This window comes from Tauraco erythrolophus, chromosome 6, assembly GCF_009769465.1.
Source record: "Tauraco erythrolophus isolate bTauEry1 chromosome 6, bTauEry1.pri, whole genome shotgun sequence".
Lineage (NCBI taxonomy): Eukaryota > Metazoa > Chordata > Aves > Musophagiformes > Musophagidae > Tauraco > Tauraco erythrolophus.
In genome coordinates, this window is record NC_141470.1 from 30,737,877 (window position 1) to 30,765,122 (window position 27,246).

Below are 27,246 nucleotides of genomic sequence, written 5' to 3' on the forward strand. Positions count from 1 at the left end.
CTTGAAGCCTTCATTCAGACTCTACTTTGATTATAATGGAGAATGGCATGGATAATCTATGACTATTCTTGATGGTAACAAAAAATGTACAATCTGAGAAAAAACATTGCTGACTTTGGAGAAGCTAAAGACTGGAAAAATAGGAATGTTTGAAACAAGCAGCATCTCTAGGTAGCATGAAGGAAAGCTCATGTAGAACTTGCTTGTTCAATGATTGGCTCAAACCAGCCCTAAAAATTGAATGAGAAGTGTGTGCACATGGTCTTTCAAATATATATTATAAAAAAAAAATGTTTTCTTACCCAACTGTGAGATTGTGGATATTGGAGTGTGTCTGTGCCTTAGTTTGGGTTTTTATTTTTCCTCTCTTGCAGAACTGTGCATCAGCGTAGAGCAGTGTGAGCACGTGGTATCCGAGCTCCAGGACAGCATGCGCAGAGCTATTCGTCTTTACCGCATGGTGAGTGACCTCTGACACGAGCTCTGTTGGTTGGCTTCACGGCCCACGAGCGTCCAATGTATGTGCTTGCTGGCTCAATGTGTATTCCTGACTGGGTGTTCAGTGACACAAACTGCCTGGTTGTCCACTTGACTGTACCTTAAGCTTGAACGGGGGGAGGCAGGAACTCCTGATTTCCAGCTTTTGGATTTTCTAGCAGTTTGCTATGGTACTCTGAGCAAATCAATTAACTTTTAAGTCTGTTTAGCCTATCTGTAAACTGAAGATAACAGTATGTTCTTTTTCAAAGGGGTATTAGGGAATTAGTTAATATTTATACAGTGCTTCAGAAATACAAAATACTGTAGGAACTTTAAGTTTTGCTGTTCTCTGATGTCTGGGAAAAGGATTAGCAAATGTGAGATACGTGGTGAGTCAGCTGTGAGAGGGAACATGCAACCACTCGCCAGTCCCTCTCACTGCCAGACTAGAGTTACATGTAGAGCAATAGAACAGCTCTTCCTTTCTTTGCTTAGCACTGATCTGTCAACTCTCCTGTAACAAGCATGAAACTTCCACAGTGAGCTTCTGTCATGTGGTCCTCTGCAGCTCTGGGCTTTGCGCTTGCATTAGCTCTCTGACCTTGCTTTGTTCCTGTGACCAGCTGCAGCTGCCAGACAGGAAGAAAACGAGACTCTGGACCTGTACTGCAGCTGGGAAACATAGCATCTCCTTAGGCCCAGTATAAGGGGAACACTACCCAAAAATGTGCTTCCCGTCTCTATCCTATTGGAGTAATGCTTCTGAATTTTGTGTAACCAGCAGTATTGGATGCATGTTAATAAATGCATCTAAATGCCACTAAATTGACAGTCTCAAATATTGAAGAAAAGGATGCTTGAATGGTCTGCGAATCTTTGACTTCACTTCCCTAAAGAGCTGAAACTGCTTTCTTGGTGCTCTACCTAAACCCCAATGCGTTCTTTTTTTTTTTTTCCCCTCTCTATTTTCAGGTGTTAAATGATACGGAGTCTTCTACTGACAAAGATAAAATAGCAGGCCTCCTGACAGAAACATTCTCCTCAATGAAGAAAGAATTGGACTCTCTGAAGGATGAGGAAGAGCTTCCAAAGGTGAAGGAGGTACTGGCAAAGCCACAAGATGCCACTAGCCCACTGAATGAGGGATGTGGTGCCAACTTACCGAGTCCCAAAAGTTTAGGAGATGAGCAGACACTAGCTTTGCTGGAACAGTACTCAGAGCTATTGCTACAAGCTGTGGAACGGCGCATGGACAAAAAACTCTAAGAAGGGTGGCTTTCAAATGTTTGTGAATATGCCGAAATAATCCCAAGAAGAGGACCACAGAGAGAGCTTCAGACCAATGCTATCATTGCACTGGTCTAGGGCTGGTGGGGAGACCTTTATAAACTGATTTCCTCAGACCCTTACAACTGACTTGCTTTAATTCTTAGCAATGTGCTGGCCACAATTTTAATATTTTTTTTCCCCAATGGTCTTCAACTTCCTGTCTCTAGACAAAGACTTGAAAGAGGAGTTTGGAGAAATTGCCTTGAAATTTCTTCATAGCCAGGAGGTCAGGATGTTTGGCAACTAAAGCAAAGAAAATCCAGTTTATCCAAGAAAATCTGAACTGCTGATTAAAAACAAAGGAGTCCAAGTGAAGCCAATCCCTTCCTCTCCAAGGCTTCATGAGAATCAAGAAGCAGACTTTTTATGGGTTTATTTATTAATTTATTTTTCTGACTGTTGCTCTGTGTCACATTTGTGGCTATTATCTTTGTCCTTTAACAAAAACTGTCAATCCTTTTGCCATATCCCAGCGAGAAACAATCTCTGTATTATAAACCCCCAACAGGGAGACAGGCTGGAGTGTCTGTGCAATTAATGAACTGTTTTCTGCTTAAATCTTGTCTTGCTGTTCTTTCTTTTCCTGCCTTAGTTTTGTTACCTGGAGTAATCCTACTGTTGTCATGATGACTGTGTCTGCTCTTCTCTTGCTACAAGACAGTCCTCACACTGTATTTTATCTGCATTCACCTCCAGGGGAAGGTTATGGAACCCTTGGACCATACTTTGGAGATTATTTAATTGATTCAGTAGTGGTATTTTTATTCTGGAATTTGACATTATATTGATAATTCAGACTGGGTTTTCTGCAGACATTTTTTAAAAGGGATTGAGATACAAATATGAAAGTTTGTTTCAGCCACCTTTCGTGATTAGGGATTGGATATTGACTGATGTTATCATAACTGGGAAATTTGGAGTGATGATTTATTGAGAAGTGACATGGAAAAGCTGGTTTCCATCTCTTACAGTATAACTTTGGATTTGAGAGATCTTCAGTACAACAGCTCATCCATGTTGTTTGTTCATTTCACTGTGATAGGAAAAGGTTTTCTTCTTGCTTTTCCAGGAAAACAGAACATTTAAATCCCAAGAAAGCTGGGATTCTCTTACTTTTTGTAAAGTTATTTCAACTACCCACAGAAAACAGTTTCCCAAGAACATCAAACAAGATATTTTGCGATGTGATTACCAGCATTTCCCCTGCCCCCAGCCTCTTTGCTTTTCATGAACTTCTGGTCTGAGAAACAGAAAAAAATCTTCCCTTCTGGCATTTGTGTGTGCAATACTCTTCTCACTCTGTGGAGCTTCTCTAAGCCCATGCTAAGTTGTGTTTGTTGTGGCTTAAAACTGTCCAGTGATGTTTCTTTAGTCAATGATAAGCTAAGAAAAAAAAACTTCAAACCAATGAAATTCTTCAGCACCTTTTCCCTTACTCCCACTCTGTTCCACAACAGGCAGATACACAAAATGCTTTATTTCTTCCTCCATCTCCAGTCTGTCTTGTGTTTATTTTAAGGCAGAACAGTGTAATCCTAGTTTATAAAACTAATGCATGCAACAAGCTTTCGGCAGGAGAGAGAACGCTAGCATCTGTGGAAGTCACTCAAAGGCAGCCAGACTGCATCACTTGGTTCCACAGGTTACAGGCTTGAAGCAGTCGTCTTTCATTTTGCTGTCCTGGCTGTCATCTCTTTGAAACCCTGTGGCACTTGGAAGTGTGGTCTGTTGTCTTCTTGTCTTTCTGTGACTGGAGATCTGCAGTGCAGCCTTTTTTCTACGGGGCTGGCCAGACTGATGTAGGATGACCTGTTTCTTCTGAATAACTCCAGGGCTGAAAAATCTGCAGTTCTCTTTCTCCCCTCAACAGGTTTGCTGGCTGATCACCGCTGCTGAGTGCTTCAAGACTTGGCAGCATGGGGAGCGCTTTGAGAGCTTTCTAGCTACTTCTGCCTGTAATTTATATCTGCCTAATCATATTTCAGATGTCCTTGCTAACCTTTCCTTTCATGGGCTTGTACTGAAACTTTAAAAGTGTTACTTTCTAGTCCTCTCTCAGCATTGCACTGTGCTGAATCAGCTGGTGTGCTTGGTCCCATGGGCAGCTTCTCTTGCACAGACAGGCTTTGCAAAGGAAGGCAAGTTGAAAGTCAGAGAGGAAATTTCTGGCAGTTTCCTTGAGTGAAGAGGTGTGCTGGAGATGCCATGAGTGGAGTGTATGATGGCAGTCATGTTGGGTCTGTGATGGAGTTAGCGTGAGTCAAGCTTGCTTTTGAGGTGATTAGTTTCTCCACTTTCAGACTGTGAACATACGTCCTAGTATACAGGAAATTTCTTGCTGTACTGGGGCCACAAGACACTCAGGTAAAATAGCAGTCCCCTCAACCCAGGTATCTTTTGGTACTGGTGATAATGGTTTGAGGGTCCTTTATATTACTTCCCTGTGCAATTTTATTCCATTTTATTATTTAAACTTCGAGGTAGTGACAAAAAGGGTCAGAGATGGTACAGAAGAGCTAGTGAAGAGAGTGAAATTCCCAATAAGAGCAACAACCAGTGAACCTGGCATAGAGATATGAAACAAAGCTCCTCAGAAATGAGTCACGTGAAGCAAATACGATTTTTAAGCTGATCAGAGTGGGTTTGGCTTCCTGGAATTGATTTTGCTTGGGGCCACGGCTGCATACGGGAAACCAGAGGTAAAATCTGATTAGAATGATGTTAAGAGAAGTATTGGGCAAGTAGAACAGCTGGAGGATGTTTATGTAGTTTAAAATAAATTAGAATAGTGTATGTAGGACACTCAGGAAAAGAGTAGAGGTAGAGATAGTCTTGGCCTGAGGAACACCATTTGGCCAATACCTACGAAAGATATAGTACAGAAAGGCTTCAGGAAAGTAGATTTAGGACTTGAGATAGTGATCTGTAATTGAAGAGTGAATCAGAAGGGGTTTGTTTTGAAGTATGTCCTATTGTGCCTCTAGTTTCTTCGCTTGCTGTCCTCTAAGGAACTGTTTTTTCTTAAATGGTAAAGTTGTGAGCTGTTTGCCCAAGGCTTGGATATGACGAATTGAGTATTAGAAGCCCAGTAAAGGAGATGCTGGTGACACAAGTTTGTTGCTGAAAGGGGTGAGAAGATAGTGTTGCTCTTAACGATTTGAGACTGATCCAACTGATTCTTCCCTACTAACTTCCTATTGCTGGCAGTAGGAAATATCCCTAAAAATTCTAGTTTACAGAACAAAGAGAGCGTAAATGTGTTACGTTTTGTTGCACCTTGTGAATATTTTTCACCACAGGCTGTCCCTTGGGCCAGGCAGAGAAATATTGAATAGTAACTGCCTGGGAAGTGAAGAGGCTTGTGGGAGGAGGTAATAAACTTGGGTCTATCCCTCTTACTGGTTTGTGTGGGTGTTAGCATAGCCACATCCCACTATCTGTGTTAAGACAAGTTATTTGTTTAACATAAAGCCTGAAGAAATAATTTGGACTTACCTGTCCTCTTTACATACGTTTTTGTCCCCTCCAACCCAGCATTCCTGGTCAAAAGGAGAATAGTTGTTGTGGGTTTTTTTTCCATCTTGTAAATAATATTGCTTTGCCTGTGGTTCATTCTTGGGCTCTCTGAACTAGTGCAGTAGGAAGGGCTGCAACTTGAGAGGGCAGCAAACTCTTTTTGTTTTATTTCCTGCTGCAGGCAGAGTAATGCCTTCCTCCTCCCCATCCCTCAGTAGCACCCAGGAGCTGTGTGAGTATGGCAGTCTGCGTTTCTTCCACCTCCTCTCTCAGGTTGTCTTCTCCTTTCCATGCAACCTCTCAGGCGATGGTTGGGGCAGGCTTTACAGCAGCCTCCTCCCCAGTCCCCCGTTTTGCAGATTTCATCATGAGTCAGACAAATCAGGACTTTTCTTTCTGGGAGTAGAAACATACAAACTTAATTTTTTTAAAAGAAAGAATATGTATATAATTATATATAAGGAAAAATGAAATACAGGTATTTAAACACCATTGGTAAATTCATGCATGTATACGGTGTCTCCCCCCACCCCACCCCATTGGATGTGTAGCATCCAGGATACTAAATGACAAAAACCTCATTAAAATAATAGACAGGTCTTCTAGCAGCCCCCGAGTGAGCAGGTACTTCCTTCTCTGGATAGGACCAGCATGTCCCATATTTCGCATCATGTGTGTAAATAACACGGGGGCAGCTGGAACTGTATTCGTGTGGGTGACCCGCTGTAAAGAGCGGAGCAGCAGCGTTGGGAATAAGCCATGTCCGCTCCGCATGTCTCACGTGCGCCCTAGGCACCAGGCAGGCAACTCCTTACCTGTGTTCTCCAACACCGCCCTTTTCCTTCACCCGTTTAAAAAACAAAACGAAACAAAAAAAATCCCTTCTGCTTTATTTATAAATGTGTGGTTTTATACTTTCGGCTTTAGGTAAAATAATCCTTTAAAATGTCTCTCTTTTTTTGTTTGTTTGTTTTTAATTATTCGGAAAAAAAAAAAAAAAATCGTTTGTTTTGTTTTGTTTTTTCACTGTGAGGCTCCTTCTGGGAGCTGTTTTTAACTCTGTATTCATTTGTACTCCGTGTCTTGAACCGTTTCAATAAAAACGTGATCATTTGTTACTCAGCTGCTGTTGAGCTGCGCGGCCCACGCCCGGAATCTCATTTTCATGGAGCGGCGGGCAGGAAGGGGCACGGCGGCGGGGGCGGAGGGAGGAGGCGGGCGGCGCCGCCTCCTCCGGGGCCGGGCTGCGCAGGCGGCGCCGTGCGGGGCGGGGCGGGGCGGGGCGGCATGGCGGAGGGCGCGCTGCGGGCCGTCAGGGGCTGCCTGGCCGCCTTCCCGCGGGAGGCCCGCGGTGAGCGCTGGGCCGGGGGAGGCGAGACGGGGGCGGCCCGGCGGAAAGGGGGTGCGGGGCCGCGGCGGCGGCCCCGCCTGTAGCGGCGGGCGCCGGGGCTGGGCCGGGCCCCGGCCCGCCCTGTGAGGGCAAAAACTCGGTCTTGGGCCGCAGCAGCCGCTAATGGCACCTGCGTGGGTTGAGCTGGAGCATCCGCGCTCCTCCTCTGTTTTCAGCCAAATGTTTGCAAGGTGAAGAGCAGTAGAAAGGCTGCTGAAAAAAAAACCCGCCGAAACTGTCGGAAATGGCCCTTTTAGGTTGCTTTCCTATGTATAAAATAGCAAAACTAAGCACTATTTCAGCTTCCAGAGATCTTCCTGTGGTATCATCTCTGTATCGGAGGTGCACCCCCTGTAATGTATGTCCTTCATTCCCGCTCGCCTGTGGGCCCACGGCGTGACCACCTGTGGGATGACAGCAGGAGAGCTGCAGGGCGATGGCCCGAGGTGCCCGCCTGGCACTGAAACCCTCCCTGGCAGCCTCTGGGTTTTGGCAGCGATTTCTGAATCTGGGGGCTGCTGCCTGCTGTCAGCTGAGCGGCGGCGGTGTGGGGTTGGAAGACCATTTGTGTGTAGCAGAGCGCATTTCTCTCAGAACGCCGAGTAAAACTCTCTCCTTTGCCTGGACAGAGCTGGGGTGGACGGAGTCCGTGCCCTATCTTGATAGGACTCCGTCCCCGCTGGAGTTTTATCGAGAATGGGTGAGTCCGAATAAACCTTGTATAATTCGGAATGCCATCAGCCACTGGCCGGCTCTGAAGAAATGGACGTCAGCGTACCTCAGGTATGAACGAGCTCTGGAGCAGGACTGGTGGTCAGTCTCGGTTGACCTCAGTAAAAGGCTCTTAGTTAATCTTTGTTTTTATCCTTCACATTAGCTCAGATTCCTCTGTGCTGCCCTGTGAAGGTGTTCAGTCTTGCCAAACTTGTGTAAATGTCTTCCTGCGAGTGTGCTGTCCAGAGCAGCTCTGCTGTGGTATGAAGGGTCCGCGTGCAGCCAGCAGACTCCAGCTGCCGAAACCCAGTCCTGTCACTGTGCACCAGCCAGTGCTCCACCCTGTAGCCCCTCCAGTTGGAGTGGGGCTGTAGTGCTGTAAGGACAGAGTGACTTGTTTGTGACTGAGTACACTTTGTTTTCTTAAACAACAAATGATGAGTGTTTTAACAATGACCAATTTTTTTTTTTTTTTGTAAGTCCTTTTTTTGAGAGGAGATGCCTGGTTAGACCTAAAAATCTATGCGTTTAAAACGAAATAGGCTGTTGGCCTCATGATGTGTATGTCTTCAGTCTCTGTCCACCCTTTCTCCCTCTTCTATTGCTTTTGAACATGTGGCCACTGAGATTTGGCTGGATTGAGTGATCCTGAGAATATCAAGCTCTGCCATGATTCATGAAAACAAGTGGCTGAAGAAGGCCCTCTGCCTACACGGAGGAAAAGGGAGCTCCTTTGTGAACTCACCTGTTAGACACAAGAGAATTTAGAGAAGCAAAAGATACTGTGGTTGTCTTGACTACAGGAAGCAATTGGAGCAGCGTACCAAAGTCTGTATTGGACAGTGAAAACCTAGTCTAGAGACACTCATCTATGGAAAGCCAGGCTGCTTGTTTCTGCTGCCTGTGAAACACGTCATTTTTAAAGTAACCAGTGTCCAATATACGGGCCAGTTGCAGGCCTGGCTATAAACCTTTGATTTATTTTGCAGGGAGGTAGTAGGTCCCAAGATAGTGAGTGTGGCAGTAACACCAAATGGTTATGCAGATGCGGTGTTTCAGGACCGTTTTGTCATGCCAGAGGAGCGCCAAATGCCTTTCATGGACTTTTTGGACATTGTGGAGAAGAAAGTGACCTCTCCCAACGTATTCTATGTGCAGAAGCAGTGTTCAAACCTCACCGAGGAGTTCCCTGAACTTGTCTGTGATGTGCAGCCTGACATACCGTGGATGAGTGAGGCACTTGGTAAACCTATTTCTCCTGTATTCAGTAAATGTTTTGTATGGAGCTTTGCAACAAGCATGCTAGGTACATGGTGAATGTTTGTTCTGTTCCTGGATGTCACAGCTCAGTTTGGTTTCATCACCTTAGAAAGCAGAGATGGTAAAATACTCAATAATAGAGTAATCCAGGTTTTGGGTTTGGGTTACTCTGGAATCAGTATCTCAGTTGTGTATTGGGACCATCACAGCTGAAACAGTGGGGTGATAGTGTTGTATAGCACTTCTTTTTGCATAGTGGCTTTTATTTTTGAGACACATTTTGACTTGGATTCATGCTGTTTCTACCAAAGCTAGCGTAACAAACCAGCGAAACAACACACAGCCCTCACGCCCTTTGGTAAAATTACAGATGTTTGTTTCTAGTTAAAGATGGTTCTGTTTCACTTGGTTTCTGTTGTACAGCATGTCCTTCCTTAAAACGTCAGCAGAAAAGATTTACTGTGATTTCACCTTCTTTTTGCAGCTGTACGTAGACACGCTGCAGTTTTCTCTGTGAGCTAAGTCTTAGGGATTCAGAATGTGGAAACAAAGGGTTGTAACCATCAATTTGGGCATGCATAATACTATATTTTGAAGTCTGATTGGCGCTACGGTGACTTCCAGTGTAGAAGGAGGTTGCTGCTGCTCACAGAGTGCTATTTGCAATTAAACCTGTCATAGTTATGAAGGAAGTTAAAGGACAGAATTTGGCAGTTATTGGCAGTTGAGGGCAGAAAATTATTTGAAGTGCCTTTAAACATGACACTTCCAATACTTTTTTTGTTGACAACATTCCTCTATTCCCTAACCATGCAGGGAAAAAGCCCGATGCTGTCAATTTCTGGCTTGGGGAATCGGCTGCGGTGACATCTTGTACGTATTGTTTGGCACTGTAAGTCTTCTGTGAGCTTTCAGCACAGGTTTAAGTGGGCTTGTTTTGAGTTGGTGGCTCAGTAGGACTGTGTGTTTTCTCTGACAAGCCAGTTCTACTTTAAAATGCTTCTTTTCATTTTTATTCCTGCACTTCTGCGGCTTCTTGCAGCCGTCTCTGGGTGCATCTTCCTGGCGCTGGCGGTATGCTTTGTTGAATACATTTGCTACAACGTTACAGCGTTACTTTCCGCTCTCACTGGCTGCAAAGGGAGGAGCTAGCTGCCTGATGATAAGAGGACAAGCTGACACTTCCCAGTTTACTGTTGTTTCTGGTGTAGAGAAGGAAATAACACTGATTTTCTCACTTTTTTGCCATATCTCTTTTTTTCTCAATCCTAGTACATAAAGATCATTATGAGAACTTATACTGTGTGATATCCGGAGAGAAACATTTCCTACTGCATCCACCGAGTGACCGTCCTTTCATCCCATATGGTACATAATTTACTATGCAATATGTCTGGAGGTTGGAAGGAGGAGAGACTAAAATGTTGAAAGACATGGAAAAGGAAGCAGTGATGACATTTTAATGTTTATGAAGTGTTATGCTTTCCAATGTGAACAGAAATCTCTTGCTATTTTGTGCTGCAGGTAGTTTGTAATACAAACATTATTCTGAGGTCAGGTTCTCCAGTCCTGTAAAGTAAGAAGTTCATTGATACTTATGGCAGTCTCTTCAGCTTTAGAATATTTATTTAAGTATCTTGTCAGTATGGTAGCATGTCATCTTTGATGTTTATCAGGTTTGGATTCTGCCTGCTCATTCTTTTTCTGTAGGAAAAAAGCCAGGAAGCTGAAAAACAAGTTGTAGTTTAATGAAGTATTCAAGGTACTAACAGAATCTCTGAAAACTGGAGAAGTGAAAAGGGAGATTCTTCTGGCAGCATTACTTCGCATTGCCCATTTTCTGTTTCTTTATGTTGCTTTCCTGTGTCCACAGTAATAGTTTGTTATATTACAGTGTCATTTAGAAGATGGACAGCTTAACTTTATGCTTCATAAAATAAGACTTTATTTTCCCATTCCTTGACTTTCAAACCTTCAGACTAAGTGAATGTGGAGTGCTATAGGACACTAACATAATTTTGCCTGGATATGTGTGCTGCTACAATATTTTATTTATACTGGGTTTATTTTGTTTACAACCTTGAAATCATGGAATCGTAGAATAGTTTTTAAGATCATCTAGTCCACCCCCCTGCCATTCACTATTCAGGTTGCTCAAAGTCTCATCCAGCCTGGCCTTGAACATTTCCAACGATGGGGCATCCACAGCTTCTCTGGGCAACCTGTTCCAGTGCCTCACCACCCTCATCGTAAAAAATGTCTTCCTTTTATCCAATCTAAATCTCCCCTCTCCCAATTTGAAACCATTGCCCCTTGTCCTGTCACTACAGGCCTTGGTAAAAAGTCTTTCTCTGTCTTTCTTATAAGCCCTCTTTAAATATCGAAAGGCCGCAGTAAGGTTGCCGCAGAGCCTTCTCTTCTCCAGGCTGAACAACCCCATCTGTCTCAGCTTTTCTTCATAGGAGAGGTGGTGTCATATGTATGTGAATGTATGAAATACACGTATGTCATAGGAATCATATATTGTAAAACAAGTTACTGTTAGAGCATGGAACAGAGATAACGCTTACATTTCGTAGTGTGTAGTAGAAAGATGACTCCATCTTTTTGAACGTCGGGTTAATGGAGAGAAACTCTCTCAAGGGAGGGCTTAGAAAACCACACACACTGAAGCAATGAAAGAAGAGCAACCTGCAGTATCTGAAGCAGTTGATAAGCCCTGTCGGGTGAAATTAGAAGTGAAAGGCAGGCTGCAAGTTGCTAATAACTCTTGTGAGTGCTATCTTGCTAGACTGTCCTAAGAAGAAATGGCAGAAAATAGAGCAGTGTTTAAGTGAGGGATGCATTTATGACTTCCGAAGGGGAAACAAGACAGCTACTGGAACAAAACAGGACCAGGAGTAAAATGGGTTTTGAGGAGAATAATTCCTGTGAAGAAAAAAGGTTGGAATTCCAAACAGGAATGCAGTTCAGTATTCAGACTGACTTAAAAAAAAGCAAACAAACAACAAACTAGATAAAAATGGAAATGGACAAAGGGAAGGACAGTGAGGACAGTAAGTTGAAAATGGTTTTATCTTAATTTTTATTTTAGTCAGTGAAAGTGTGACACACTCTGCCATTAGTTGCTGTGAGTACTACTCTGAGTTGTGCCATTTAATTCTTTCTGTGGTTCCAGAGCTCTATCAGCCAGCAACCTACCAGGTGTCAGAAGATGGCTCATTTGAAATTGTGGATGAGAAGAGTGAAGATAAGGTAAAGGGTATATAAGGAACACAATACAGTAAAGATAATTTTGGGCACTGTTGAGCGCCCAAACTGAGCCTATCGATGATGTTTAGAAATCCTTCATGGCTGGTAAGAGAACGCCCAGATATTTCACTCATATTTTACTCTTCGCAAAGGATGCCCAGCTTCCAGAAGAGATTTTTACTGCACACTTGAAACCATTGTTATCATAAACTGTCTTCTGTGCACCAAACTTAAATACGTCTGGTAAAGGACTTTTAAATGAACCAACAATAAAGGAATCTATTTCATTAAGACTGAAATAGACTCCTCTGCATTCACTTTCTTTTGGCCCTCAGGGCTGGATTTTGCTCTACAGCAGTATCACCCAGTGCAGTAAAACATACCTGTCTCAATGAATAAATTGTGCTTTCTTAATAGTAGCAATATTTATTTGATTAAAATGTACAGATCTGGAAGCACTTTGCAAAAACTCGGTAGCCTTTTGTATCTAATCTCTCTCCTTTTGCCTCTACAACATTCTACTAATGAGCTAGGCCTTTTTTTCTGTTTCCAGAATGGTGCTCAATATCATGGGAGCATTCCTGTAACACAGTAAGGTGGAATGCTGATGTTTATAACTCTGTAGGACATAGAAGAAACTAATGCAGGCAAGAGGGATTTCCCAGCAGGAAGGGGGGAGAGCTTTAGAAGAAGAAAGGAATTTCTAAAAAGAGTGAGGCAGATAAAATACTCAAGCACTGAATGTAGGAGGAACAAGTGACTTAAGGGGCTGGAGGTGTTTTGAAAGTGTGCCATGAAACTGAAATTTCATGGGTGACATTTAGCACCTTTTCCCTAATAAGAAATCCTTCGCCGAAGGAGGCAAATTTTTGCATCCTTGACCTATTCCCAGTTGGATGTGGAAAGCTGACTAGCTGTACGTGTTTTGCTAGGCAAGATACATATTTTGTAACCTACTAAGTTTGGTTATCAGTTGTTTTTCTGGAAGCTTGCTGGAATTTTTTGCCAGGGTGGCTACCATGTACATACTCTTTTGCTTTTAGGTGCCCTGGATTCCCCTGGACCCATTGAACCCGAATCTGGAACGATATCCAGAGTATGCTCAGGCAAAACCTTTGCAGTGTACAGTGAAAGCTGGTGAGATGTTATACCTGCCTTCTCTCTGGTTCCATCATGTTCAGCAGTCACATGGCTGTATAGCAGGTAAAATACACAATACTTTCAGATATGTTTTTGAACTGTGGTAGGTGTACAGGTAGATGTCCCACAGCAAAGCATAACTGGGACTAAAGGTCCCTTTAAAATCATCTACCTCCTCTCAGGAGGAAATAGTCTCAACAGATGCCATGGGGCTATCTCCTTGCAGTCTCTTTTGCTTATAAATCATAGCATTTTTGACAAATGCCAGAGATAGAGCAGAAGAAAAAGTCTTTCTAGTTGTCAAGTCTGGAGAAGGATAGCTAGTTCAGTGATCATGATCCAGTTTCTGTTATAGTGTGGAGCTAAGCAGTTTGTCTGCCCAGCCGGCTAACTGCAAATTGGCCATCTACACGCCTTTCACAAAGAAACTGCGTGTTGTGTGTGCCATTATCACATCAGCAAAAAAGGATCTAGGGGAAGAAAAGGAAACCAGAAAGTGTCTGAGTTTTGGGCATGGTTGTAGACACAACGTGGAAGATACTCTCTTGTCACGCGAGCTGGAATCTACTCTGACCCAGTGTCCCACTTTGCTAATAAGCCTGTTCTTGTGTTACTGTTCCCCTGCACTTATCAAAGGTCTTGTCAGCTCTTTCTTTGTAGGATTTATCACAATCTCTCTCTACCTTTTTTTTTCTTTTCCTGAAGAGAGTTCCAGAATTTCAAGCATTGCTCATTTGGTGCAGCTGGAGGGCTGGGGGTGGAGCAAAGTATTAGTATTATATCCTGTAGTTTTGCAAGGTTTGAGGAAAATTTTTTTGCTATCCTTTACCTGGAATAATCCTGTCTGCCCAGGAGGAGTAAATACAGTATTGTGAAAAACATACCATTAGTATTTGTGCAACACTGCAAATATTGCAGGCCTCTTTTTTTCAGTATTTGCGATACTCTGGTAAAAAGCTAGCAGTAAAGCAGTGTTTCTGATTCTGTTTTCCCAGTACTGCTGCATCAGTCCTGAAAGATTTTTTGGAAAAGGTAGGGTTGCTTCCAGTTGCAAGCCACTGGCCACTCTCTTTGTCTAGCAAAAATGCTAAAGACAAGTTTATTTGGCCTTTAGTCCGTTAACTGCACTATAGTCTGTATTCACTTGAAAAATCAGTATTCTTTGGGTCTGGTCCAGTGAATGTCTGAAGCTAGAGTATATCCTCCTCCAAGAACCATTGGTACAGTATTATCCTGCTTGGCTTATTTTTTCTAGTAGATGTACACCAAAATTAAAACAAGAAGCAGAATTAAAGCACTGTCTAATTGATGGCTATTGTGACATAGTGGTGAATTTGCCATCCTTTACACACTCAGAGGAAGAGAGGATCTTATCCAGATATTAAACTTTGCAGTGTATTTGGTATTCTTGGTCTAAATAGAAGCATTTGTTTTCTGGTCCTAAACATTTTGCCAACTTCTGCTCCAAGGAATCTCCAGTATAGATTCTGAAGAGGAGTTGGTTTGAGTTAAGACAGAGTTGCATTGACAGCACTGTTAAAGATCTCTAATGTTTGCTTATGTTATTTTTGGCTGTAGTCAAAGATTTGTTCATTTCAAAGTTCAGTGAGTAATAAGGAAAAGCTGAACCGTGTAACACAGTCTATGAACACGTTTGTACATAATTATATTTTAGCCTTAGCAATATTTTTCCTTTTTCTTGTCTCCTCAGTAAATTATTGGTATGACATGGAATATGACCTTAAGTACAGCTATTATCAACTACTAGATTGTCTCACAAAAGCCGTGGAGGTGTTATAGCAGAGGTGGGAAACTTGAGCTTGTGATCTCTTTGTGATGCGATATAATCATCAGCGTCTGTGACTGGAGTACAAACATCATTAAAGTGAAAAGAACCGAAGATTAAATTATCCTCAGTGATGTCCGTCAAACAGATCATGGCTATTTTGCTTGATTTCAGAGTCCAGATCAGTTGGTCAGGTTCTTTGGCTTGTAAGTAGAAGGTTTGATAATGGCATTCTCAGGCCTTTGCATGTTGCCTCAGGGATAGTGAGCAAGATAAAATTTGAAGGGAGGCAATCCAGGTTTTGGAGATTGCAAAACAGAAGCTACAACTATTCGTTCAGATCTACAGATTGTTTTTTTTGACAACCCAAGCGGACAAGGAAGAATCTGCTCTCCCACTCACCCGTGCATCAGGCTGCATCAGTCCAACACACGCGTTCCACTTAAGGCAAAAGTCCTGTCAAGTTGTAATTCACTAAGTTCCGTGGCTGTGGTGTTTTGATGGAGAGAAATTACAACTTCTGCAATAAAAAGTCAGTTTAAAAGCTTATTTCTGTACTAACTTCTTACTTTTTTTTTCAAATGATGTGATGGATGGAGGACATGCAAAAAGTCAATGCTGGCTATTTTATATATTATATTAATATTTTATGTTAAGCTACATGTTTTTATTGCTCATTTTTATTTCTTTCCATTGTTGTATTTAAATGTAGCTACATTCTCTTACATCCTGAGTGGTGACTTTAGAGTCAATTTGCCGGATCTACAGTCAATCTGCGCATCACCTGTGGTCTCATGGCATGACGTGTGATTCTGCAGCTTGTAGGCTCATTGATCGTTTCATTCCTTTGCCATTCATTGCTGCCTAATGCATGGTTAGGCGGGTTGTGTGAGCCAGGAACCTATTTCCACAGCCTTGATTCCCATTTGTATTTCCACAGAAGGGAATGAGACTGCTCACGTGCCTGAGACCCGCAGGGTAGGACTAGAAGGCTATTAAATACACAGACATTGCAAAAATGTAGTATTGTTTTTGAAAACCAAAGGTTGATATTTATTGTCAATACTTCAGACGGCTCCTTAGAAACATTAGCTACACGGGGGAAAATGTATTTTCCATGTGTTAGTATTCGGGAAGAAAATTAATCTACACAAAGTAGATAAACAGGCACTTCTTTATTTCAGCGCTTGGGACATGGGGGATAGCTCTGTCCAAATGTGTCCACCTTAGCGTCAAAATCCATAAGTTTTTATACTTTTTCGTATGAAATTTTTGTTCTTTAAAAGAACAAAGAAAAAGAAAGCTTGTTTAAAGAAACATAAGTTTAAAAGAAACTTGTTTAAAAGAAGCAGAAGTTCTTTTACATAAAAATGCATATTATGCTCACTCTTAAATTTGACTTTTAAAATGATTGGTTTTACTAGTTATATAACCGTATCAATATTCTTATCTTAAAACAATCATTGGTTAATTCTACTTAACTCCACTGACTGAAATCCTTGATATTTAAATTAAGATGGGAAGGGGTAAGAGGGTTTCCAGGCAGCATAACTGATGTCCATGATGGTTCCCTTAGTTTGTTAAAACAAAACAGAAAAATCCAGTAACTTCCTGGTGAGGTCTCTGTGGTTACCTATTTCAAATTTAACAATCCTAATCTATACGTTATGTTTTACAATTTTCTACCTTTTAATCAAGCCTAACTCTTCTACTCGATCAAATCTTGATTATTTTATCAAACTTTTTGCAACACATGTATTAGGAAAATGCAGATACCCTTTTGACAAGGTGGATTATTGTGAAGAAAAAAGCTAGTCATTCGTTTACTTTGTTTCTTTTTTTTTTTTTTTTTAAAGAAACACAGTTAAAGCATAAAGCATCATTTTACCTTGTGGTGCTTGTCCAAAAATTGCTGAGAACTCAGGAGGGATTAAGGGCAGGCTTTGTTTCACAGCTAGATCAATCTGTCACATTCCTTCAGGCTTTCCAGCTTGTGTTCACTGTGCCTTGGAAAAGGTGCCCAAGCCAGTTCTGCAATTGAATCCGGACTTTCCCAGGCAATTTGAATCTCTCTTTTTGTCACTTTGAGGTTTTTAATTTAGTCTGTCTCTGTAATCAGAAGTGAGACCACACGCCAGGAGCAAACATCAGCTTGTGTCTGTGCCAAGTGGGTGCTGCTCCTGTACCACCCCTGACCCGGAGTGTCCGGAGGCAGGCTGCGCCGAACTACGTCTCCCAGCAGCCCGTGCTTGCTGGCTGCAGGAAGGAGTCACAGTGGTTCCTCTTGGACTTCGGGCAGGGATCTTAAGCCTGAGAAGTGACAGGCTCGTGGCGATCCTGTGTCGCGGAGCCCGTGTCTCGCCATAAAGAAGGGCAGCTCCTCTCCCCCGCAGCAGCGCCGTGATGGCGGTGCAGGTGACGGTTCTGCCTTCCCCCAGGTGTCTGTTCGATGACCCCGTGCAGATCCATGTGGTGGGTCTCCTGCCACTGCAGGCCGTCACCCTCCGAGCCAGCCTGGTGGACGAGAGTGGGGAGCTTTTCCAAGCCCACGCTCGCTACAGAGCTGGGAGCAATGGAGAGCTCGATCTCAGCGACTCCCCTGCGCTGGGGGGCAGCTATTTGGGAGTGGAGCCGATGGGGCTACTGTGGTCTCTGCGGTCTAAAGCGCCCTATAAGCGGCTGGCAAAGAAGAATGTCCTGACCCCTTTCTGTGTGGACTTGGAAGTGTATGAGGGCCATGAGGACATGAGCCGGTTGCTGGGAAAATGCACCAATGAGCGATGGTTTTTAGGAGAGGGGGTGAAGAGGATTTCAGTCAGAGAAGGTCGTCTGAAAGCAACCCTCTTCCTCCCTCCGGGTGAGTTTTAATTCCATTCTGGTTTTCCAGGTGAGACTTACGTCACTTACTGTGCCCTGTGGCTTCTGGATGCACTTGGGAGCCCAGAGTAAAGCCTCAGCTCATGGTTTCCTCAGCCTGTGCTCGGTCCAGCTACTTGGATCCTCACAGCAGAGCAGAGAGGAGCAGGCATTGCCCAGGCGGGTCAAGTGCCCAGGTGGGGTGCAGGGAGGTAACACGAGGCACGTCTTGTTTGCTCTAGCTGAGGCGGGGTCGGGACCTCTCCTGCTCTGAGAGCTCTGGGGAAAAGTGTGTTTATTTCTTAGCTCTTCTGTTTAGTTAACAGGACAAAGGGGCTCCTTGACTTCGGCAGAGCTGTGAGGCATGACAGCTCCGACGGTGGAACAAGGAATGACAGGGTGTGGTGAGAACACTGGACTCGGACTGCAGCCAGCTTAGGCTGCTCCAGCAGCTGCTATGGATCTTCCTGCAGGCTCTGGTCTTGTCTTTCTGTCTGCCTCTTTGGCTGAGGAAAAGCCAAAGAAAGAAATCTTTACCTGGTTGAGCAGCTTAACTGCATGGGATATTTAGGAAGATGGGAAACAAATGAGAAAAGCAAGGTCTTTAATTAAACAGATGTCATATTCCACAGCGGCGTACAGACAGTGCTGTGACTGGATCTTGTATAAAGCTGCTCTGAGCCCTGAACCATTTATGTTCCCTGAGCAGTACTTAAATGTGAATATCTTGCTCTACAATGAATAAAAAGTCCCTTGCAGCTGCTGCGACATCAAATCTTGCAAGGGAAGTCTTGCTATAAGAATGGGCAGAGCAGCAGCAGGAAAGGAAGGTCCTATGGCTGCAGGAGGAGAACTGAGAAGCCCAGGGGTAGTTACCCGGATCTGAAGCCCAAATTGGCATAGGTCAGTGCTGGCATTTGTGGTGCATTTCATAGCTCAAGTATTCCTTCCCTGGAAAACCTGCTAGCACAGTTCCTAAAGAAACAGAGCTCATGCAGCACTGCTGTTTGTTCATCAGTCCCCAATGGTCCGAGAACATCTAGGCCGATTTCAGCTGAAATTCATGGTGGGAAAAGGACATCCGACATGAGAACTTCCGATAGTGAGTTCCTAAGAGAGAGAAATATCCAAATTAGTGTCCTTACAGTGATTGTATGCGTGCCTGAGAATGAGAACCTCCATGGAAAGCTTCAGAGGATGATTTCCTTTTGATATCTACTGTCCTGATGTGTGCTGAGGGGCACTACTGAAAGGACAACTGTAGAAACTTTTCTCTTTGAGTATATATATATATATATATACACACCTTTCATTGCAGGACCTGGTCCATTCCCTGGACTTATCGATTTGTATGGATCTGGAGGAGGTCTTGTTGAATTCAGAGCAAGTCTTCTGGCTAGCAGAGGCTTCGTGACTCTCGCTCTTGCTTACATGGCTTTTGAAGACCTCCCTGCTATGCCAGAGATTCTTGAACTGGACTATTTTGAAGAAGCTGTAAACTTTTTGCGGAAGCAGCAGCAGGTGAGAGAAAAATTATGGTGCTCATCCTGTTGGAAATTATTTTCAGATTTTCTAATGTGAAGTGCTGTATATCACTGAACGCAGCTAAGTTTCTGAAATGGTAGAAGGAGACAGTGTTGTCTGAAAGACAGCATGAGCTGAGAGATGGAAAAGCTTGTGCCTCAACTTCAATTTTGCAAGCAGTTGTATAGCTGGTTTTGCACAGCATCTTACGGCAGTCCATAGGATGCGTTCATGTAAGATTCAATCAAAGCAATTCCTGGACCAGAAGCACAAAACCGCTTAATATTTTTCCCTACTTTTGCATCTTTCAGGATTTTAGAAGGGAAACAAAAAATCCATTGACTTTCTCTACTATTTCTGAAATGCTACAGGCTTTGAATCTGAGTAAATGTCACAAGACAGTAATAAAACACTTTAACAACAGAATCCCTTACAGTTGTAGCACTGGAGAGTGTGCCATGTCCTAAGAAGCTGGGACTTTGTATTTGAACAAGTATGTGGGATGAGAAGGACACTTCATAGCAATATATCATCATAGTTAAACCAAAAAAAGACCAAGAGAAATCAAGTAGCATTTAAACTTTGAATGGATTGCTACTTAATGTGGTATCCACTTCACAAAATTATTTATTTTCTAGCATGTGACACCAGGATTGTAGCCAGTGTGAGAGCAGAATGCAGCCTTGCTTGTTTGTCTTGTTGCTCATGGAGCTCTGAAACTTCCAGAGTATCTTACAAGACACATGTTACAAAATTAATTTGGTGTGAAGAGCCTTCACTATAGATCAGTTGATTTAAACGGTTGTTGAGCTTACTCAGCCTCAGATGTAATGAACCTTACATGTTCCAAGATAAACAGAAGGTAACAGGTCAGCTGTAGGAGAGTATCAAAAAACAATGGCATGAAAGAACATCAATACATGTAAACCCATGAAAAAGTGATTTTCCAAAGGTGATCTGAGGAGAGAAGATTGAGGGGGTTTGGAGGCAGGAGTAGTAAAAGATACAATACTGAGAGCAAGTGTCTAGCTGGGATGTATAGGGAGCAAAGAGGCTTAGTCTGTAGAGGCCACCAGGAAGAAAAAGTGTTACAGGAGGAGAAATGTTGAGGAGCTGTAGAATTCATAGTCACTCTTGTGGAGGCTCAGCAAAGGGAGAGATATAGGAGTGATGTAACCTGAATAGAGAGATAATGGGTAAAATATGGGTGGTCTTAGCTGGATGAGGAGTGAAGAAGCAGAACTGGAGATGTTATGTCAGCCCAGGAAATGAGGAATAGTTGATAATGGTTGCTTCATAACTGTGTTTCAGGTGAAAAATACTGGGATTGGTGTCTTGGGCTTGTCTAAAGGAGCTGATATAGCCCTTTCCATGGCTACTTTTCTACCTGGCATCAAGGCAGCTGTCAGCATATCTGGAAGTGGTTTTAATTCTTTCATTCCCCTGCGGGGAGATGGCTTCACTGTTCCTCCCCACCCGTACGATTTGGGGAGGATGAAGACCAGTGATGAGTCTGGCCTTGTAGATTTTTCAGATGTCCTAGATGATCACAGGGACCCAGCGACTTGGGACTGTCGCATTCCCATGGAGAGGTCCTTGGCCAAGTTCCTCTTCCTGTCTGGACTGGATGACATGAACTGGAAAAGTGACCTTTATTGCCGGGATGCTGTTCAGCGCCTTCAGCAGTATGGACGGGAAGTGGAGTTTTGCTCCTATTCCGGAGCAGGACATCTCTTGGAGCCACCATACTTGCCTCTGTGCCAGGCGTCGATCCACAAAGTGCTTGGGGTATTTGTGCATTGGGGAGGGCAATGGAGGGAGCATGCCAAAGCCCAAGAAGATGCGTGGCGCAGGATACAGACCTTTTTCTGGCAGCACTTGATGGACTCAGACATCCCTAGGAGCAAGCTGTAGTGGAAGCTGTCAAAGATGCTGACCAGGGTTGGTATTTCAGCTCTCACTGCATCTTGAAAACTCATGGAAAGTTTCCTGGCCTACCTTCATCTAAACTCCACTGTTGCATAGTTGCTCGTTTTCATTCCCCAAATAATTTCCCATTTTTTAAATTGAATTTTAGTTGTCTTCTGGCCCCAGCTGCACTGTGGATTGGCACCATCTGATCTGCCTGTGTGCTGTAGTCATCTGAGAAAAACGCAGCATCCTGTCATCCAGATTGCGTTTGTACTGAGCTATCTTTGCCCTCAATTTCTAATCATCTCCTTTGGGAGCAGGCAATACTGTCATAGGAGGAGTTTTCCATTGAATTGTTTAGTCTTGAACCTTTAACTAACCTCGATGTAAGCAGCAATTTATTGGGACAGCACATCAGTACACTCACCTTTTCTCTTGGTATATAATTTTCTCACATTTCCTAGTACCGACAGTTCTGATCTCAAATAAGTAAAGAGGCACTCTTCTGACTTCTGAAGTGCAGTGATAATGGTTTTTTTCTGGTACCTCAAAAAGCAGAAGTAGTGAAATCTTACCCAGGTTACACTGGTTGTATCTCCTGCTGACTCCAGATAAGTTACGTATCAGGGTAAAGTTTCCACTGCACTACTCAATAAATACAATGTGTATGTGTGTATGCACAATTTACTTGACATTATCTGAATGAAGCCTTTGACTGTCTTTATGCCTATAAATACATTGGCAGCAATCCTGTTGTAGTCACAAGCTGCTGCTTCGCTTAGCTGAAGAGTTTACAGAAGTCCTTACCTCCTACCAGTAAGAGGAACGGTGGAGTTTGCAGTAGGGGTCTGCACAGTGCTCAAGATGGGGGTGATATGTGATATAGATGTGCTAAGTATCTGCTTTTGAGTCTTGAAAGTCAGTTTATCCCTGTTTTGGGGAGGAAGAATAAAGCCTGCCCAAAGTGGTGTCATCTGCAAACTTACTGAGGGTGCACTCGATCCCCTTGTCTAGATCATTGATAAAGACGTTAACCAGAACTGGCCCTGATACTGAGCCCTGTGGAACACCCCTTGTGACCGGCCACCAGCTGGATTTAACGCCATTCACCACAACTCTTTGGGCCTGGCCATCCAGCCAGTTTTTTCACCCAAGAAAGCACACGCCCGTCCAAGCCATGAGCAGCCAGTTTCTCCAGGAGAACGCTGTGGGAAATGGTGTCAAAGGCTTTACTAAAGTCTAAGTAGGCAACATCCACAGCCTTTCCCTCATCTGCTAAGCGGGTCACCTTGTCATAGAAAGAGATTAGGTTAGTCAAGCAGGACCTGCCTTTCATAAACATAGGACCTCTTTGTTTTGTTGCTCTGGAATGAAAGCTTTTCCACTCAGTTGAAAGCCCTTTATTTATCACTTAGATGGCATCTGACAAGAAAGACTGAAAAACCTGCTTTAGCTGAGCAGCTCTGTGCCACATACAAACAGGAAAATATGTCAACCAACCCAGTTGCACTGGGAATTCTTTTTAAATCAGCTGACCTTTTAAAATTAAACTCAAGTTTGAAACTTATCTTCAGGAAATGGAAACTGGAAACTGAAGGGAGACTAGTATCAAATAATTGCAAACGGCCTAACTTCAATAAAATGCTCTTCTTGAGCACGTTCTTCAGTGTGTTGCTGAAGACTGACTACTTAATGTTTCTTCTGCTGAAGAGGTGATGTAGACAAATGGGGCTAAGATGACATTTTTTTTCAAGTTAGTGGCAAAAATTTTACTAGTTGCAGCCTGTAGAGTCAGGATGCTTTATATAACTTCGGGCTTACAGAGTACAGACAACATTATTCAAGAACAATGTGAAAGTTGTTATTTAATTAAAGATAATTGACCTTTAGCTGCAAAAGAGAGCCCATGCCAAGCACAACTGATAAAACTAAGAAAAATTGGATGGAGAAAGCTGTTCTTGTAATCTGCTTGTAATTGAAAAGTACTTCAGATTAAAATAGAGCATCAAAGGACTATCTGGAACTGAAAGATCTTCGCTTGATTCTTCCATCAGTAATCCCTTCATTTAGCTGAGAAGCAATCTCCCTACACATAAGCTGCCATGAACAAATTTATTAGAAGGGAACAGTACACCTTGCAGTGCTCTTTTGGGGCAGGGTGATTTCTCTAGCTAATTCGGAAGCAGGCAACAGTAGAGATTGTTGATTTGCTAGTGCATTCTTAAAATTTTCCTTCTTTGCCCTGGTTCAACTTGCAGTCTTTCTACATGGAGAGGAGACTACCTCAAAAAGAAAAGAACTGATGTGAAAAAGCATGTCCTTGAGTGGAACGTCTCTAACTTCTGCTTTAGTCTTTCTGCCCAGACCCCATGAATCTAAGATAATGTTGGTGAATGCGATCTACGTTATATGAAGCATATATATCTTATTATTTTACATTAGGTGTCCCTGAAGCAGGCCACAGGCTGTTTGCACACTATGAAACCTTTGGACACAGCTTATCCTTCTGATTGTGGGTTTTCTGTATCACAATGCAGATTATTTTCTTTGCATAGTTCCATCCTGGTGTCCCATCTACTCAGTAACCCTTCATGAAAAGCTCCAGGGACTCCTAAGAGTTTGGAAACATTTGAGCACTGCGTGGAGAAATGTCCTCTGTACTTCTCAAGGCTTCTTGAAAAAGCTGATGGAGTTCTTTTCCCATACTTTGCCATATGTGTTGTTAGTCTGTGTATAGCTGAGGAGGAGAGAAGTTCTTGATGTTCTTTACTAGTACCAGGTCCAACTGGGTATTTAATTGAACACAAGGTAAAGCTGATCCTGAAGCATTTTGGTACACGTGCAGTGTATCTTGGAGGAATCTGCAGAATGAAAGTAGTCAAAATGCCTTTGTTAGAGAAAAGTGAACCATAGGTACAGAAGAGGTGAAACATCTTTGAGAATGTAGCTATACATCGAGCACTGTGCCTCTGCAGAAGTAATGAGTATTTGAGGCATCAGTGGAATTTTACTAGGGCCTGTGCTGAACAAGGAGATTTCGGTACACGTGTGCTCCTGTAACACTAGTAGCTTCTTACCCAGGAGAAGCAGTGTCTCTGGATGGTTTCTGCAAGCAAGGTTGTTTCATGGCCACAGGCAGAGGGAATGAAGTGAAAGATGAGAATATATGTTGTGTGGTGTAGTTTAGAAGTGTTCCCAGTGTCCCATTCCCTGTTTCTGTTTCCTGTGTGTATTTGGAAGTCTAAAGATGATCAGGGACTTTTTTTTAAAAAAAAACACCCTCAAAACATACTCAGTTCTTTAATACATTACAAGATCATTTGTTAGCAAGCTGTAGGATAAGACCAACAGTTAATGACAAAAATAAAAATTTTTTTTGCTATATTAGTATTTTGTTAAGAAATTTATAATTGTACCATTTAAAAAAAAAATCACTATTCTGCGTATTTTAGTGCTCCACACGTCATTCAGAAATGGAGCCAAATGTAGTATAAGTGCAGAGAAAGTGATACTTTGTTTGAAGTTTGGCTAGAAGGAAAATTAATGTTTCTGATGAACTAATGCTCCTTGCAGCATTTCCTGCAAAATACCACCGCCATTTGTCATTGTCCAGGACAAAAAAATAGAAATACTAAAACTCACTATATTTCAGAGCCTTGAAAAGTTGTCCATGCAAAATTTACATTAAACCTGAAAATGCATGGGCCCTGACTCTAGATAGCACTTTGAGAAAAATAATTAAAGTGGTTACATTCTATTAATTTAGGCTTGTATCTTTTCAGTGACTTAAGCACCTGAACATTTAATGTCTTGCATTTAGACTGTAAATTTAGGTCGGCATTAAAGTCACTTTAGTGAAAGGTGTGGTTTTGTGCTCTAGTTTAACTGTTCTAAAAATACCTTGCTGCCCCAAGGGACAGTCACGCCTTTTCCTGCTTGCTGATCTAACTGAGAGGTAATCCTATGGGGAAAAAAGAGACACCAAAGAAGATTAAAATGTTCAGCTGGATCAGAGAGGGAAGTAGCAGGAACGTGCATGGGGTTATCATGAGAAGCAGGGGTGAGTGATACTATGGCTTTCAGGGTCATTGTGGCCTTAATGCCAAACCAAGATAACTGAGAAACTCTAGGAGAGTTTTTAGTTATGTTTGTAATAACTAGTCCAGCTGATTCTAAATTATGATCTATTTCTGTATATAATGAAGTGACTGCTTGGTGGCTCATTGTGTGCTGCCCTTGCTTACAGTGGATCTGGTCCTGAATGAGTAAGGTATTTGACAGCAGAGAGAAAATTGCGAAATACAAATATCAGATAGGAGAGAAGCTGGACAGATGGTTTGAGAGAGATGTCCTGCATAGGAACAGAGCATGTACATATCTCTGCCTTCAATTAAAAGAGGAAGTTAAAATGCATTGCCATTGTTTTAATATGCTATGAATTCAAGATAGTTTTGAATCAAGCCTGTACCATCTGCAGGAGTTTGTCCCTGAACAGTGTCAGTCTGATGTTCTTAAACATCAAACACGAACTCGAAATGGATTAATTTTTCTAGCCTAGGCATTGGCTGCATAGTGCTTTGACTCCAGCCATTCTTCCATCTTTGGATCATTGTGGATCAGAGATACTTGTCGTCTTGATGCAGGAAGACTGCTTTGGTACCTGACAACATCACTACTGTCATTGTGGAAGGGGAAGAGATCAGTGGTCTGTACTTTTTGGTAGATGTACCACATCCAATTGTTGGAACATCTCATAATTTACTGCTTCCCTGGCAGTCTGCATAGCACTCCCTGTAAAGCTGAGACCTCCTAGGCTCTGTTTAGATTAGCAATGTGCAGGGGCAACTCTGCACTTTTGTACCTCATATGAATCTTTTTCTTTCTGTGACCATCCATACCCTCACCTGAGGGCATAATGTCTGCTTTCTTTTTTTTTCTCTACCTTTAGCAGTCTTGCTCCTGTCCCACTGGCCGTGATCCAGGCCATTCCAATTCCAGGTCGTTTCAACACTTTGTGTGATCTGCTGGTGGAGGGAGAGCACTGTCAGCAATATGTAAGGCCAAAGCCAGAAGGTCATGTGATAACACTGGCAGTGAGGAACTGTGATGCTTTGACTGATGAAGACCAGACAATACTATGTTGTCCGGTCAAGAAACGACCTCAAACTGGCCTTGTTTCTGGCAAACTACCTTTAGGTCAGTCAGTTGGACCACTTTGCAGTGGTAGATTGGGTACAATGAAACATCTCTGCCAGTCTAAGAGCTGTAAAACTACAGGGATACTCTTCTACTAACACTGAGAATGGGACATATTGCAGTGTATTTGTAGTGGCTAGTGGTTGTATTCAGCATGTTTTGTATGTGATAAACAACACATGGCAATGTGCTACTGTGGCACCTCAGTAGTAAAAAGTGAGGTTAGGAGAGTGATAGGCCATTCAGATGGGTCGTTCAGACTGGTGTTATACTTGAAGTATTTTTTGTTAGTTTAAGTTTTGGTCTAGTTTAGTCTTTAGTTTTTTACAATTATACCAAGGGAACCTGAAGGTGGCTCTTATTTCCATGTTGTTAATTTTGAGTTGAGTTTGCTATTACTGAAAGGAATGCATGTGACAGGTTGTGCTTGGTCAAAAGTAACATCTGCAAGAATCAGTTAGTTTGGCCAAGTCTCTGTGTAAGGGAGCTGGCAGGTCACAGAACAGCCAAGACTGGGAACAGAGCCAAGTGTTGGCTAAATAGACCAATGGTTGTGTCTGAGCAGGAACAAAACACTGGGAATAGCCATTAGCATCACACTAGCAGAACACAGGTATCTGTAGAGCGTTCTTTTTCAAACCCAGCCTGTTCAACTTTCAATTTCTGGCAATAGAACTTGCAAAATGGGAGACATCTGAGATTTGGAGGTTACAATCCTGTGTGACATCAGAGAATTATACGGGTGACAGCGCAATTTGTACATAGTGATGTATGTAAGTGATGCAGTTTGGCTTGGAGTGAAACGAAAAGGCAAATCTTTCAGTCTGATCTGATTCTTTATGAGAATCTCCTGTGCAGGTTAGGTTGATGTTACACTGATAAATACATGCAC

At 42.7% G+C, this 27,246-nt stretch overlaps 3 protein-coding genes across 5 annotated transcripts in view; all 3 read left to right on the forward strand.

The window, feature by feature from the left end:
- Positions 1 to 2,448, forward strand: part of MAPKBP1 (mitogen-activated protein kinase binding protein 1) — a 99,429-nt gene extending 96,981 nt beyond the window's left edge. For all 3 annotated transcript variants that reach the window (XM_086612772.1, XM_086612774.1, XM_086612773.1), the window contains 2 exons: positions 375 to 460; positions 1,453 to 2,448. In XM_086612772.1, coding sequence (XP_086468898.1) covers positions 375 to 460; positions 1,453 to 1,746 — 380 coding nt within the window. In that variant the 3' untranslated portion in view covers positions 1,747 to 2,448. The remainder of the gene's footprint in view (positions 1 to 374; positions 461 to 1,452) is intronic.
- Positions 2,449 to 6,612: 4,164 nt separating this feature from the next.
- On the forward strand, positions 6,613 to 15,242 carry JMJD7 (jumonji domain containing 7). The gene is made up of 8 exons (XM_086614124.1): positions 6,613 to 6,676; positions 7,345 to 7,498; positions 8,419 to 8,672; positions 9,506 to 9,562; positions 9,962 to 10,057; positions 11,868 to 11,944; positions 12,985 to 13,144; positions 14,793 to 15,242. Exons 1-8 carry the CDS (start codon positions 6,613 to 6,615, stop codon positions 14,879 to 14,881), a joined length of 951 nt encoding a protein of 316 aa, XP_086470250.1. The 3' UTR covers positions 14,882 to 15,242.
- Positions 15,243 to 17,267: 2,025 nt separating this feature from the next.
- On the forward strand, positions 17,268 to 21,161 carry LOC104381215 (acyl-coenzyme A thioesterase 1). Its single transcript, XM_009988887.2, has 3 exons — positions 17,268 to 17,724; positions 19,042 to 19,244; positions 20,559 to 21,161. The coding sequence occupies exons 1-3, from the start codon at positions 17,271 to 17,273 to the stop codon at positions 21,159 to 21,161; spliced, it is 1,260 nt and encodes a 419-aa protein (XP_009987189.1). The 5' UTR covers positions 17,268 to 17,270.
- The last annotated feature ends 6,085 nt before the right edge of the window (positions 21,162 to 27,246 follow it).

What these genes read in the sequence shown, in the direction of transcription:
- JMJD7 (XM_086614124.1), top strand. Translation starts at nt 6,613, where the DNA reads ATGGCGGAGGGCGCGCTGCGGGCCGTCAGGGGCTGCCTGGCCGCCTTC. An exon ending in CTTCCCGCGGGAGGCCCGCG is followed by an intron (nt 6,677 to 7,344) that starts GTGAGCGCTGGG and finishes TTGCCTGGACAG; the next exon opens with AGCTGGGGTGGACGGAGTCC. An exon ending in ATGAGAAGAGTGAAGATAAG is followed by an intron (nt 11,945 to 12,984) that starts GTAAAGGGTATA and finishes TTTTGCTTTTAG; the next exon opens with GTGCCCTGGATTCCCCTGGA.
- LOC104381215 (XM_009988887.2), top strand. Translation starts at nt 17,271, where the DNA reads ATGGCGGTGCAGGTGACGGTTCTGCCTTCCCCCAGGTGTCTGTTCGAT. An exon ending in AACCCTCTTCCTCCCTCCGG is followed by an intron (nt 17,725 to 19,041) that starts GTGAGTTTTAAT and finishes CTTTCATTGCAG; the next exon opens with GACCTGGTCCATTCCCTGGA. An exon ending in TTTTGCGGAAGCAGCAGCAG is followed by an intron (nt 19,245 to 20,558) that starts GTGAGAGAAAAA and finishes ACTGTGTTTCAG; the next exon opens with GTGAAAAATACTGGGATTGG.